General features: G+C 40.9%; 1 protein-coding gene across 1 annotated transcript in view; it reads right to left on the minus strand.

Moving 5' to 3' along the window:
* The window catches only part of LOC136838269 (zinc finger MYM-type protein 1-like), a 37,610-nt gene extending 24,096 nt beyond the window's left edge, over positions 1-13,514 (minus strand). The window contains exon 1 of the mRNA XM_067103132.1: positions 13,399-13,514. Coding sequence (XP_066959233.1) covers positions 13,399-13,458 — 60 coding nt within the window. The 5' untranslated portion in view covers positions 13,459-13,514. The remainder of the gene's footprint in view (positions 1-13,398) is intronic.
* Between the last annotated feature and the right edge of the window lie 2,407 nt (positions 13,515-15,921).

Consider the following 15,921-nt stretch of genomic DNA (forward strand, 5'->3'; position numbering starts at 1 on the left):
TGGTCAGTAAGTGTAAAGTTGCACCAAACCCTAAACAGACTATTCCGCGTTTGGAATTTACAGCCTTGTCCTTGGGTGCGAAACTTGCTGGAAGATTAATGCAGAATAATGATTTGAGATTGAGTTCTTGCACTCTCTGGAGTGACTCCATGGTTTCTATTTGTTGGGTGAAGAACAATAATAGTAAAATTCCCTATGTACGAAACAGAGTCACTGAAATTAATGAATTCAAGTTTCCTCTACGGTATACCCCCTCTAAGGATAATCCAGCTGATATTCTATCCAGAGGTAGTACTAGTACAGATTTAGCAAGCCAAAATTCCTTATGGTGGAATGGCCCTAAATGGCTTTTAACTGGTGATTATCCCCAATCTTTAGCTACAGAAACTGTGCATGTTAATGAAATTCTTTCAGAACCTAAGTTTGTTAACCCTCCAACCCCATTAATTGACATCCCACGTTACAGTAATTTAAGTAAGCTTAAACGTATCATGAGGTCAATATTGCTTTTCTTAATAAATGCAGTAAAGGTTCTAAGTTTGTTGTTAACGAAATGAAAGCACTTGTCCTCCTTGAACAGAAGCAACATTTTCTACTACCAGAATGTACCTCTGTGATAAGAATTCACATGGAGTGTCCATGGATATTAAGAATTTCTGTAATCAGTTGAACTTATTCGTTGATGAGGAAAATCTAATTAGGTCTCAGGGTCGCATGAAAAACGCTTCCATGTCTTATGATACTCAGTGCCCAATGTTATTGCCTTCCAGAAGTTATTTAACAGTGTTGATAGTTGAACATTTGCATAGACATCATCACCATTGTGGTGTCAATTCTGTACTGGTATTGTTGAGGGAAACTTTTGGGTACCGAAAGCACGACAAGTTATCAAATCGATTCTGTCAAAGTGTGTTTTGTGTCAGAAGTTAACCAAGAAACAGTTGTGTTTGCCTCCTCCTCCACCATTACCCACAGAAAGAGTGAGATATGATAGATCTTTCCAATCAGTAGGAGTTGATTATACTGGTGCTATTAATGTTTTTGATCATGAGACTGGCTTGGAGGAGAAGGTCTTTATATGTCTATTTACCTGTACTACGAGCAGGGCAGTTCATTTGAATTGACTCATTCCATGACTGCTTCCGATTTCCTACTGGCTTTTCGACGCTTTGTAGCATATCATTCTCTGCCGAGTCTGATTATATCTGACAATGGTAGGAATTTTGTTGATTTAATAATTTCCTGAAGGAAATTGTGGATGAACCAGAGGTAAAGTCATACCTTGAAGGAAATTGTGTTAATTGGAAATTCATTACACCGGGAGCCCCTGGTCTGGAGGCTTTTATGAACGCCTTATTGGTGTTCTAAAGGGATGTTTGTCCAAAGCCTTATATCACAAACGTGTATCCTTTGAAGAGTTGAGAACTCTACTTGTTGAGTTTCAAGCTGTGATAAATTCTCGACCACTGACTTATCTCTCCTCTGATCGAGATTGTGAGGCTTTGACTCCCTCCATGTTACTTTATGGGCTGAAATGTTTGTATTTCCCCTCCTCTTAACAATTCAGCAACTGATGACCCAGATTTCATGAGTTCAAGTGATCTTAGAGAACAATATTTTAGATTATCATCAGTGCTTAGAAAATTTGAGAACTCTTGGAAAAGAGACTATTTAGTGTCCTTGAGAGAAAGACATTTTAATTCTAGTGATTATCTCTCTGCAAATGTGAAAGTTGGGGACATAGTGATGGTAGACTTAGAAGATCATCTGGGAAAGGCTATAGATCCCTCCTCTCATTGGGTAAGGTTACCCAGCTGTTTCCATCGTCTGATGGTGTGATTAGGTCTGTAGAAGTGAGAGTGAATAATAAACTATACATGAGATCAATCACAAAGCTCGTACTTCTGGAATTACCCGAGAGGAATTTGATAGTGTCGTAACTCAGGAGCCAGATAGTGTGCCTCTGAGTGGTACTAGACCTCGGCGTGCAGCAGCAATCCGCTGTGATCAGAGAAAGGATTTAATTTCTATGGATGTACTCTAAAATGTATATTTGATTTAAATTTTTGATGTGTTAAGATGGTCACAGCTGCATAGCGTTATTCAGTTGAATTCGCTCCTGGGTGCAGTTATGATTACTTCTAATTATGATTCTTCTTGGGGGAGAATGTCAAAAATTGCCATTTATTCCCCTTGAATAAAATTTCCTAGTTTTCTTGAATACTTATTTTGATGTATTTCCCAGTTTCTATGAAAAAATACGTTGATGTGATTGTTTTGCTCCACAGAAGAAGCTTTTTATTATATTAACTATAGCAATGAGTTTGTATAAATTAGTACATTGATATTTAAAGTAGTAAAACACCTTTTTCGCAAATTTTATCCATCTCTATAAAATTAAATGACGTCTGATTGCAGTGTTGTCAAACTTCTTCCTGTGGAGAATGTATATGTTATTTTCTTGTTGTAAGGGCACATGCCAGTAGTTTAAGCTTGCCTTCTGGACGAAACCCTTTTTTTTTGTATGTTGGGTTACGATTAAACAACTTAATGTTTGTGTTTTAGTTGATGGTTTGTTACGTAACCCTGTAGTTTTGTAGATATGACAGCTGTGCTATCCAATATACTCCTCCCGAGTTTTCTTCCAGGGTGAGAACATGAAGCTCTGCCTGTTTCGCAGCAAACTCCAGAAAGGCAAGTTGTAGAAGAAATTCTCGTAAAATCTAGCCCCATCACCGCGTGAACTGTCGTCGTCATTGCAGTAATTCCTTCATAAGAATATTCTGAAATCCCCCTTTTTTTTGGCTATTTATGTTTTCCTCTATCGAAGTAACGTAACGTTTTGTCAATTTTTGCAGTAATATGTTAATGTTTTCTTGCTTCTTAATGTAACTTGGATGATTATTTGTGTCCTTTAAATATTAATTATATGTGTTAAACTTTTTAAATGCGTATTTGTGAACCCGTGTGGCATCACCCAAAAAGAATTGGTGCAGGAAATATAGTTGATTGTTTCTCAACTGCACATTGTTGGAAAGAATATAATGTTTCTTGACTTCATGGTACATTTAAGTAAGTTAGTAAACTCCTCAGCACTGTAACTTGGTCTCATTCAAAGCTAGGGCAGGAGGGCTTAAGGTTGAATGAAATCGTACCGAATGTGGGCCTAAAACTTTAAAGTTTCACCACAGTACAGTCACTCAAAAATGTTTTGCAACATGTTCCAGAAGTTTTCGTTCACCTAACAGTAATTTGTTCTTATGATATTTACGAGGAAATGTAATTTTCTTATTCGACTTTGGTTATTAATCATACGGTTAACAATATAAAAAAGAATGGTGAGTGAAAAATTCATATTACGAAAAATGACGAAACATTTTGAAAAATTTCACTTCAGATGATTGGGCAAAAGAGTCAAAGAAGAAACTATATTTCGAATCCAGATAAAAGCTTATTGACTAATAAAATAATGTTGAATAATCATCAATGTAATTATATATAAATAAAGAAAGAAAGAATTCAACCACTGTTGTTGTCAAAAACAAAAAAGAAAAAATCTCATAACGTCGTATGTTATCGTGTGACTCCACATTCGGGCAGGAAAGTTAAACTAAACTGTCTCGTTCGTCACTTGCACCGATAAGATGGGCAACAGGCTCAGCTGCACCACAATCGTTAGCTTGCATAAGACTAGTGTCTCTATTGTAGATATTGCTCGGCAGCTTAGTGTAAATAAAACAACCATGTATAGAGGGATAAAACAACAGAGAGAACGAGGAAATATGATAAATTCATTGTAAAAAGTGGAGGACGACCGCATTGTTGCACTACTGTTAAAGATCATCATCGGATGATCCCTGAAGGAGCTCCGCCTAACTTCCCTGACAACCGGTGTTGCTAGAAAGAGAGAACATTACGCTCTCCCTTCAAGTTGTGGCTCAAACCATCCGTAACAGGCTACATGGGACTAAAATATTATTTCATCATACTTCTGCCAAAATACACTTCATATCAGCGAAACACAAAGAATAGAGGCTAGTAGGGTTTGCGTTATAATATAATCCAGTTGCCGATGATTTCTGTAAGAGTCATCTTTTGCGATGAAGAGACATTCTCCACTGATGAGCATGGTAGTCTTCTTCACTGCTGGCATTTAGCATTAACTAAATTAATGTTGAACGTCTTTCTAATTTTAATTCTTTAGAAACTTAGATAATAAGAAATACAAAAATAGGTGTTATATATATATTCAGTTAACTTCATAAGAGGCATCAAAATGATAGGCCTAAGTAGCAATGAAAGAAATGAGAAATTACACACGATAACGGCATTATATATATATATATATATATATATATATATATATATATATATATATATATATATATATATATATATATATATATATATATATATATATCTATCTATATATATATATATATATATATATATATATATATATATATATATATATATATATATACATATATATATACATATATATATGTATGTATGTGTGTGTGTGTGATTATATTCTATGTATTACAGAAATAGATGTGAAATCTTTTAGTCTAGTTCAGTATATTTTATATTAGGTTGCACTAGTTCACAATATGCATAGGATTAGTCATTCAAAAAATTTGATTAATAATAATGTGGAAGCAAATCTTTACAAAAAGTCGTATTTGTTGATGTTAATTAATAAGACTAATAGTTCAACTTAAAACAGTCGTAGGCCTATGTCTACAAAGTTCACACATATGAAGGAGATAAAACAACGATAGTGATGGCAGTTGGAGATGAAAATATTAAAACATAAGAACAGCGAAGACCTCTGAAGTATTATAGTAACATCCTTTAAATAAGTAAAGTATGACAACAGTAAGCAGTATCAGAAAAAGCCCTGTTTAAGGGAAACTGCAGGTAATTTCTCGGACCCACCACTAGTGTTCAGTCGTTTCATGCACTTACAACTGAGTTGCCAAATAGCGCCAGATGTCGTTATTATAACCTGTTGTCCGAAAAGTTTTGAAGTATGTTGCAAAACTTTTTGAGTGATTGTACATGGCAAAAGATTCAGTGATAAACAAATGAGTGAAAGCATAGCCTACCCGAAGACCGTAACTGATGTAACCCCATTTTCTTTTTCTTTGGATCTCATCCTCACTCACTGACAGAGTCCTTGTCCAGGCTTCTTATAATCAGGAGTTTTATATATATATATATATATATATATATATATATATATATATATATATATATATATATATATATATATATATATATATATATATATATTATATATATTTATATATATATATATATATATATATATATATATATATATATATATATATATATATATATATATATATATATGAATGTCTTTTCCTGTAATACTACAGTGTAATATGAAAATAAGAAGGCCCATAAAACACTGTTTAAACGTTGAAACCATATATTTCGGGCACTTGTTTCTGTGCCCCTGTTCACTGGTAGAATATGGACAGGTGGAAAGTTACAATGGTATATATACAAAAACATGAAGGTGTGGCCTTAGGCCTCCGATGTTATGGAGGTGGCGTGTATTCTACCAGTGAACAGGGACACAGAAACAAGTGCCCGAAACATATGGTTTCAACGTTTAAATAGTGTTTTATGGGCCTTCTTATTTTCATATATATATATATATATATATATATATATATATATATATATATATATATATATATAAATATATATATATATATATATATATATATATATATATATATATATATATAGATATATATATATAAATATATATATATATATATATATATATATATATATATATATATATATATATATATATATATATATATATATATATATATATATATATATATATATATATATATATATATATATATATATATATATATATATATATATATATATATATATATATATATATATATATGTTATGCAGTGAGTTGGTTATCTACTTGCATTGTCGTCAATGCAGGTAGGTGACCGAAGTGATGTTATGCAGTGAATAAGTATGAGATTCACTGATCGGGATTATGAGAGAGAGAGAGAGAGACGATGTTGATAGTTTAAAAGTGATGAGCCATGATACCAAGTAAATTGAAGTGTAACCAAAACAAACCTCCAAGATGTTGGAAAGAAAGGAGGCGCTAGAGGAATCAAAAGGTCAGCAAAATTGACCTGATTTGTCCTTGCCAAAAGTGGGAGTTAAGATTGAACCATTAAGAGTAAAGTAGACGTCCTCAAGGAGGCGGAGTTTTATTCAACATAGGTCCAGAGTTCATTCTGATCAATGTTTAACCAGAGTTACTTGAAAACCAAATTGGGTAGGATTGTGTCACTCGCTCCTCTCTTAACATCAAGAAATTTCTAAGTCCAGTGTGGCTGGCCGTGTGAAATAGTTTAGTGTAATAAAACTTATGAAAAACCGTGCCCGGTGAATACTTACCCCCTCCTGAAAACTAGAAAATATTAATAGACAATTTCAACCTAACTTACCGAGTCCCCTGCGTTACTATCAAGTGAAAGTCAACAGACAGAAACGGAGTCATTCATATGTGGTGCAACGCAATACAAAGAAAAACTGCACCGCATAACATATATATATATATATATATATATATATATATATATATATATATATATATATATATATATATATATGTGTGTGTGTGTGTGTGTGTGTGTATGTAAAGTCACCTACAGAGCCGTCAGCGGAGTCTCCATCGAACGTGTCATTCGCTAAGTCTCCGCTGGGCAAGTTTTCTATGGTGGCGTCCCATTTTCTTCACCATACAATTGGTCACGTCTAACGTGCCAGGTCACACGATTTCAATCATTTAAACTATGTATGTATTTGTTCACCTTGTCAATTGTGTATCTTGTATTTCTTCATTCGCAGGCATCAAGATTATATCCATATTGGAATTCTGTCTGTTTTTATATTGTAAAGTGTACTTGCTCGCTGTATATTATTGTTAATTATTATCGACCTCAGGTCACACACAATCTCATTGTCTTTCGGGGCACGGCACCAGTCTGCCGCTATATAAACTGCCTGGATCTGAAATAAAGCAGCAGTTCTCTTTTACCTGCTGGTTTTTTTTGCACCTCTTACAGTGGTGACCCCCGGAGTAGTCCTGGAGCCATTAGCGGACCCATACGGCGACTCAGTCTTGGCTCCAGGAACTCACTGACGCCCTTAGTGGACTAACGATGGCACTGTAACCAGCGTTTGGGCGTGCTGACTCTCGTCGGCAAAAATCACCAACGTTATTTACGGACTCACACGGCGCGCTTCCAAGTGCGTTTTGACTCGAGTACCCCACTCCAGTAAGAGGGCAAGGAGCGAGCATGGATGCGGACATACCCTCCCTCGTGCAATTAACCGCGAACCTCGCGGACTCAGACGTCTACCTTCCTCCCATCTCACCCGCGCCCGCCCCCGCACCGAGGCTCTCACGCTCCTCCACACCCATGCCGCGCCCCGCATGCTCCCCGGCCCGGCAACACAGTCACGGGCCGCCCTGTCTGTAAAGTTGCCGCCGTTCACACAGGGGAACCCAACAACGTGGCTGTACAGGGTTGAGAGCCAGTTCAGGGTAGCGGACCTTACCGACGAAGTGCTACAGGCTGACACAGTCCTTAACGCCCTGCCGGAGGAAGTATATAGGAAACTTGTCCCGTGAGTGTCCGCTGCACACCCCCTCACATACCACATCCTGAAGAAGGCCCTCCTCAAGACGTGCTCCCTACCAATCGCCGAGCGGGCCGCCCGCGCCATCGACCTTGCCGTCAACCCGCGGCATGATCTGAACGCAGTGGAGTCATGGGGCATGATCGAGGACCTGCTCTCACTCCCAGACTTCAACAGCAGCAAAAAGCAGCAGAAAATAAGCCTGTTGCGGGAGATCTACCTTCGCCAGCTCCTCCCGGAGGTCCGCACCCAGATTCCTCACCCCTACACCATGCCCCTCGACGCCCTCATCCAAACGGCGCAGCACCTGACGGACTGCGTGAAGGCAACGAAGTGGTTAACAGAGCCCACACTACCAGTCAGCTCCGTCCAGCAGGAAGAAGGTGCAGAGCAGGAAGTCAACGTCGTCACCAGGAGGCGACCACCACCCCACTACAAATGGAGTTCCCTGGGCCTGTGCCACTACCACAAGCGGTTTGGCAAAGACGCCCGGAACTGCCTGCTGCCCTGTTCATTTGCCCGTTCAAAAAACGGGGGAGGCGGCGGCCAGCAGGACAGACTGCCATGGCAGCCGAAAAACCCAGGGGCCCAGAATCACTAGGCTTCTACGTCCGCAACACCGTCTCCGGCAGGATGATGCTGGTCGACACGGGGGCCATTAGATCGATCTTCCCAGCATCCAAGGAGGACCTCAAGCAAAAACCGGATCCGGCTGCCTTCCTGACAGCCGCCAATGGATCCCCCATTTTCTCCTACGGCACCAGGCCCCTGTCGATCTCCATCCTTGGCCGGAGTTATTCCTGGGACTTCGTCGTCGTGGACGTAGGGTGCTGACTTCCTGGTGCACCTCGGGCTGGCAGTTGAGGTCGGGCGGAAGCGCCTCCTCGACACCGACTCCTGCCGGTCCCTCCCGTCGGCAACGGGACCCAAGGCACCCACCATCTGCTCCGTCGCCCCCCACCAGTATGCACAACTGCTGATGGAGTTTCCGGAGGTGTTCAAGCCCGAGCTCCGCCAAGTCCCCGGGGCCCCAGCCAAACATGGCATATACCATCATATAATAACTAAGGGGCCCCCTACACTTGCGAAGTTCTGGAGGCTTCCCCCACAGCGCCTTCAAGAGGCCAAAAATGCATTCGCAGAAATGGAGTGAATGGGAATCTGCAAAAAGGCCTCCAGTCCATGGGCCTCCCCCCTCCACATGGTGCAGAAACTGGACGGCTCCTGGAGACCCTGCGGCAACTACAGGCATCTCAACATCGCAACGGAGCCCGACCACTATCCCCTGCCGAACATGCAGGACCTCACGGCCTCCTTTCACAGAGCCAAAATATTCACTAAATTAGACCTTCTAAAATCATATTTTCAGGTACCTGTCCCACCAGACGATATACCAAAACCCGCCATCATCACGCCGTTTGGTTCCTACGTGTTTGTCTTCTCCACCTTTGGCCTGAGGAATGCTGGGGCGACCTTCCAGCGGCTCATGGACAGCATCCTCGGGGACCTGAAGTTCTGCGTCTGCTACGTTGATGATATCCTCATATTTTCCAGGTCCCACAGTGAGCACCAGAAACACATCCGGGCAGTCCTGCAGCGCCTGCAGGAGAACAGCCTCGTCGTGCGTTTTGACAAATGCACCTTCGGCGTCCAGAAAGCTGACTTCCTAGGCCACGAGATATCCCCGGCAGGTGTCCGCCTGCTCACATCCAAGATCGCAGCCGTCACCAGGTTCCCCACCCCCACCTCCGTTAAGGCCGTCCAGGAGTTCCTCGGGATGGTGAACCACTACAGGCGGTTCATCCCAGGGTCGCGCACACCATGGCCCCCCTGACGGAAGTTCTCAAAGGCCAATCAAAGTCTCTGTCGTGGGGACCCAGCCAGCAGCAGGCCTTCTCCCTGACGAAGGCTGCCCTTGCCGAGGCAACCACCTTGGCACACCAGGATCCCAGCACCTCCCTCCAGCTGACAACGGACGCCAGCAACGTCGCCTGTGGTGCTGTCCTGGAGCAGGTCATCAACAGCGTTCCCCAGCCCATCGCCTTCTTCAGCAAGAAGTTCAACCCCGCAGAGGCCCGCTACAGCACCTTCGAGAGGGAACTGCGCAGTGTACCGTGCAGTCCGGCACTTCAAGTTCCTCCTGGAGGGGACACCCTTCACAATCTTCACGGACCACCAGCCGTTGGTTCACGCCTTCACTAAGCAGGGGGACGCATGGTCTTCCAGGCAGCAGCGACACCTCTCAGCCATCGCCGAATTCACCTGCTCCGTCAGGTACCTCCCCGGTAAGAAAAATCCTGTAGCAGACGCCCTCTCCAGAGTTGAGCTGAATGCAGTGCAGCTCGGGGTAAACTACGAAGACCTCGCCAGGGAACAGATCGTAGACCCAGAAACCCCAGCCTACCGCACCGCCGTCACGTCCCTTAAGTGGAGGGACGTGCCCCTCACCCCCGGGGGCCCAAGTCTCCTCTGCGACATCAGTACTGGCCAGCCCCGCCCCTTGGTTCCAGCCTCCCGCCGCCGCCAGGTATTCGACATCATTCATGGCCTCTCACATCCCTCTGGCAGGACAACAGCCAAGCTGCTGTCAAAGAAGTTCGTCTGGCACGGAGTGCAGAAAGATACCATGTCCTGGGCAAAACAGTGCCTGCAGTGCCAAACCAGCAAGGTGGGACGTCACACACAGTCCGGAATAGGCGAGTTCCCGCAGCCAGAGCGGTGCTTTGGCCACATCCATATTGACGTCGTCGGGCCCCTTCCCCCATCAGGCGGGTCCAGATATCTCCTGACGGTGGTAGATCGCTCAACGAGGTGGCTCGAAGCCACACCGATGCAAGAAGCCACCGCCAGCGCTTGTGCCGAGGCCCTGCTTTCCAGTTGGGTCAGCCGCTTCGGCGTCCCGGACCACATCACAACCAACAGGGGCCCCGCTTTCCTGTCCGAGTTATGGTCCGCCCCGGCTTGGCTGCTGGGGACAATGCATCACACCACCACGGCTTACAACCCGGCGGCCAATGGCCTGGTCGAACGGTTCCACAGGTCCCTGAAGGCGTCTCTCATGGCCCGCTGCACCGCTGAGGATTGGAAATATCAGCTTCCGTGGGTCCTCCTCGGTTTGAGAACCGCCCCCAGGGCCGATGGCACCCCGTCCGCAGCTGAAAAAACCTACGGTGAGTTCCTCGTGGTCCCGGGCGACCTTGTGACAGAAGATCGCCACAACCCGTCATTGCAGAGGCTCCGCGATGTGGTCGGCAAGTTCGCCCCCTGCAAGCGCACATACACCGACAGGTCGGCCACTTTCACACCGCCAGGGCTGGCATCCACCACTCACGTCTTCGTCAGGGATGACGCCGTCCACCCGCCACTGACCAGGCCCTACAGGGGCCCCATCCGCGTGCTGGAGCGGAACAACAAGGCATTCCTGCTAGCACTTTCCGGGAGGAACGACTGGGTTTCCATAGACCGGATAAAGCCCTCCCTCCTGGAGGAAGACACAGACGTCACCGCAGCGCACCCCCTGCCTGGCCACCCTTCGCCACAACCGGGCCCCCGCAAGCAGCGGGCGCGCGGCTGTCCCAGGAAGAGGCCGCCCTCACCCGCAGTCAGGCAGCCTCACGTACAGAGTGCTCCCCCATTGTCCTCACGCAGCTGTTGCACCCTTCAGCACCCCAGCAGATACGCAAACTGATCAGACGTGTCCCATGTCTTGGGGTGGGGGAGTATTTGTAAAGTCACCTACAGAGCCGTCAGCGGAGTCTCCATCGAACGTGTCATTCGCTAAGTCTCCGCTGAGCAAGTTTTCTATGGTGGCGTCCCATTTTCTTCGCCATACAATTGGTCACGTCTAACGTGCCAGGTCACACGATTTCAATCATTTAAACTATGTATGTATTTGTTCACCTTGTCAATTGTGTATCTTGTATTTCTTCATTCGCAGGCATCAAGATTATATCCATATTGGAATTCTGTCTGTTTTTATATTGTAAAGTGTACTTGCTCGCTGTGTATTATTGTTAATTATTATTGACCTCAGGTCACACACAATCTCATTGTCTTTCGCGGCATGGCGCCAGTCTGCCGTTATATAAACTTCCTGGATCTGAAATAAAGCAGCAGTTCTCTTTTACCTGCTCGTTTTTTTGTACGTTTTTTGTTCTTACATATATATATATATATATATATATATATATATATATATATATATATATATATATATATATATATATATATATATATATAATAATATTATATAATATATTTATATATATAACCTGTATTCCTATAAAATGAACCTATCATCTGTATCTTTATAAATGCCATTTCATATATTACGATTTCAACGGCAATATATATATATATATATATATATATATATATAAAAGAAATAAAAAGAAAATAAATATAACACAGTCTGTCAATAGATGGATTCCTACTTATAACCTGTATTCCTATAAAAGGAACCTATTATCCTTTATAAATGCCATTTCACTTGATTTCAACGGCAAGGTTAAAAGAAATCTTAGTTTTGAAAATACCACAAAACACTCATGATTTTATTGATCAGTGTCACCACAGCATATTCATATATTCCATTGTTACTTTTTACTGAATCACTAGCTCTAATTCAATTGAATTTTACGACAACATAAGCAGTTACAGACATTTGCTTACTAAATAATAAGGACAAAAAGAAGACCCAAAATTAAACTTAATATTAATCTATACAACGCTCTTGCCTTTGAACTGGACACTTGAAACCATATACGCACTTTTAAGTTTTCTTAGGCTTACGTTTAAAATGTTCTTTTGTCAGGTTAATACAACCTCAATGCTTACGTTAGATTTCACTATTGGCAACATTAGGTCTAAGATAATTGTTCAGATGGTCCAAATTAAGGCCCATTGGTCATGCTTAGGTATAACTCAGGGCAATCAGGTGTCACGAAGGTTGGCCTAGGCCTAGTTATGACACCGTATGCAGTCTACTCCCTTTTGTACAGTGCTGAAATTCCATATATTATATTATATTACATTATATCACTTAGGATACCATGAAATGACATTTGGCCTGCTATGACAACTGAGATGACGACATCAACTTAATCTGCTGGGTAAGCGTCTATCTGTTTACGTTTTGTTTTCCTTGACCTCTTTCTTATTCTAGGTAATATAATTTTACTTTGGAGTCATACGTCAAATTTATTCCTTTGATAGAATAATGAAAAGCATAAATCTTAAAACACATAATTATACATGGCGAAAGATTCAATTATAAATAAAATAGTAGAATTACACCTTATAACTGATGTAATCACTTTTCTTTAAATCTCATTCTCGCTGTCCGGATCCTTGCTCAAAATCTTTGTCTACAGGAATTTATAGGAATAATAACGAGATTCCTACCTATAACCCATAATCCTATGTGATAAAATATGCAATTATATCATTATAAATGACATTTCGTTCACGACATTAAAGTCAAGTTAAAAATGAAAAAGGAAACTGCATCTCAAAGCCATTATTTGTCCCAAACGGAAAACAGAATCATGGCTCATTCACTTGAGTACTTGGCTGGCGCCGTTTAAAATGTTTTCTCTCCTACGTTGACAATACATACAGCACAAAACTCATGTTATTAATATATTTAATGTTATCACAGCACATTTACGTACCTCTGAAGTAATTTTTAATTGAGTCAACAGCTTTAATTGCACTAAAATATACGAAAACATGAGGAGCAACAAGGCCACGAGCTTTTTGTTGACATACGCCTCTTCTTCCTCCTCCTCCCCCCAGCTGATGATACTTGAAGTCTTCTTAAGCTTATGCTTAATATTTCTTACCTGTCTGGTTAAAATGACCTCACTGCTCACGTTAGACTTTAACAATGGCAAGATTAACCCTAGTTAGTATTATTTTGCCTCAAGTCCTACCGACTGCACTTTTTGTATTATAATTCATGGTAATCCGATGCCACGAGGGGTGGTCTAGGCCTATATGTGTTTTCGTATGTGGTCAATCCCTTTTTGTACATTGCTCAGTTTTATATCTGACGGTGAGTGACACTCTAGTCTTTTCCTGGAGTAATTACTATGTTTCTCTAACCTGGCTTAACCCCAGATTCCGTCATTCCCTTCAAGAAAAGAAAGAAAACATGTTTGCTATCAGTTGTTTTTATAGGGAATACTGTCTTTTTTTTGCGATTCCATGGTATAATTTCAGTGAGATCCTTTGCACCATACGATGCTGGTGGTTTTACTCATCTGCAAAATCATATACAATCACGTACCTTTAGTTAAATGTATAGCCTATATATTATAGCAAAACACCCTTTTGACAGCACAATAATAGGGACCTTAATGTGTAAGAAAGTGTGTGTGCATCAAATGCGATTTTGCTGACTAGAGCTAATTTGATCAATTTCATGTTGCCTTAGAGATCACATCATAAGTTTTAGTCTCGCGTTTGTTTCCCCTGAATAGTACTGTGTATATTTATTAGACCAGAGGGGAATGATAAAAAACCCTCTGACATGACAAGGATTCGAACCCATGTCTTCTGGCGCGGACGTGAGTTTAAATAGACAATTACCACCCTACTATATTAACCCCAGATCTTTTATCAGGATACGAAGGCTTATCACGCATTTTCCTTCGGGATGCAAATTGTCATATCCCACGAAAAATGAACTCGACTGTAATAAGTTATCTGTATCTTCATTTTTGAAAGTCTCTCTCTCTCTCTCTCTCTCTCTCTCTCTCTCTCTCTCTCTCTCTCTCTCTCTCTCTCTCTCGGCAAGATAACTGAAATTAATTAATATTTCTCCCTCTAGAATTGACGCCTGGAAGGGAAGAAGAATTGAGAACAAATTGTCTATTGTCCATTTGAGTTAGCAGGATGAACAACCTAACAAGAGGTTCTGATAAGATATTATAGCTAATTACAAACTATTCCCATCCCGAATCAAAGAAGGAAAGAGGAACTGTTATCATTCTACTATTTCTGGTTCGATCAACCCTCTAACGCCGAACCTCTATTTACAAAAACGTCTCCCGTATGCCGGCGGCGTTCGGGAGTTAGCGCCGAAGCTGAAAAAAAGTTTCTTTCAAAAAATTACAGCACGCTTAGTTTTTAAGATTAAGAATTCGTTTTTGGCTCCTTTTTTTGTCATTGCCTGAAGTTTAGTCTGCAACCATCAGAAATGAAAAAAATATCATTTTCATATATAAATATTGAAATATATGACAGCGCAAAAAAAAAAATTTCATATATAATTTTATACAAATCGCGCTGTGAGCAAAACGGTTAAAGCTAACTGGTTATTTTTTTCTTTGTATTTTACACTAAATTGCCATGATTTTGGTATATAACAAATTGTAAAACAATCAAAGCAACACAGAAAATATTATCACAAAATGATGCATGAATTCGTAACGTGCGGACGTAAAAAAATTTTTTTCAAAAATTCACCATAAATCGAAATATTGTGTTAGAGACTTCCCGTTTGTTGAAAAATGAAGCTAATCGATTGAATATTACTAGGCTGTAAGTGTTTTAGCTTAAAATTGCAGTTTTCGATCATTTCGGTCGAGTTAAAGTTGACCGAAGGTAGAATTTTTTCTATTTATCGTGATTTATATGAAAATATTTCAAAACTGATAAAAGCTACAACCATGAGTTATTTCCTGTTGTATTCTAAATGAAATTGCGCACATTTTCATATATAAAAGTTTATGTAACGACTAATATAAAACGGTGCAAACATTACGACAACGTGACGAAAGAATTTCTGAGATGTTCGGCCGAGTTACCGCGCGGACGCAAGGAAAATATTTTTTTCAAAAATTCACCATAAATCGAAATATTGTGCTAGAGACTTCCAATTTATTGCAAAATTAAGGTAAATGACTGAATATTACTAGAATGTAAGAGTTTTAGCTTATAATTGCGTTTTTTTACCATTTCGTTCGAGTTAAAGTTGACCGAAGGTTGAAATTTTGGCAGGTATCGTGATTTATATGAAAATATTTCAAAACTGATAAAAGCTACAACCATGAGTTATTTTCTGTTGTATTCTATATGAAATTGCGCACATTTCCATATATAAAACTTTATGTAACGACTAATATAAAACAGTGCAAACATTACGACAACGTGACGAAAGAATTTCTGGCGCGGATGTAAGGAAAAAGTTT

The sequence above is a fragment of the Macrobrachium rosenbergii genome, unplaced genomic scaffold, assembly GCF_040412425.1.
Source record: "Macrobrachium rosenbergii isolate ZJJX-2024 unplaced genomic scaffold, ASM4041242v1 282, whole genome shotgun sequence".
NCBI lineage: Eukaryota > Metazoa > Arthropoda > Malacostraca > Decapoda > Palaemonidae > Macrobrachium > Macrobrachium rosenbergii.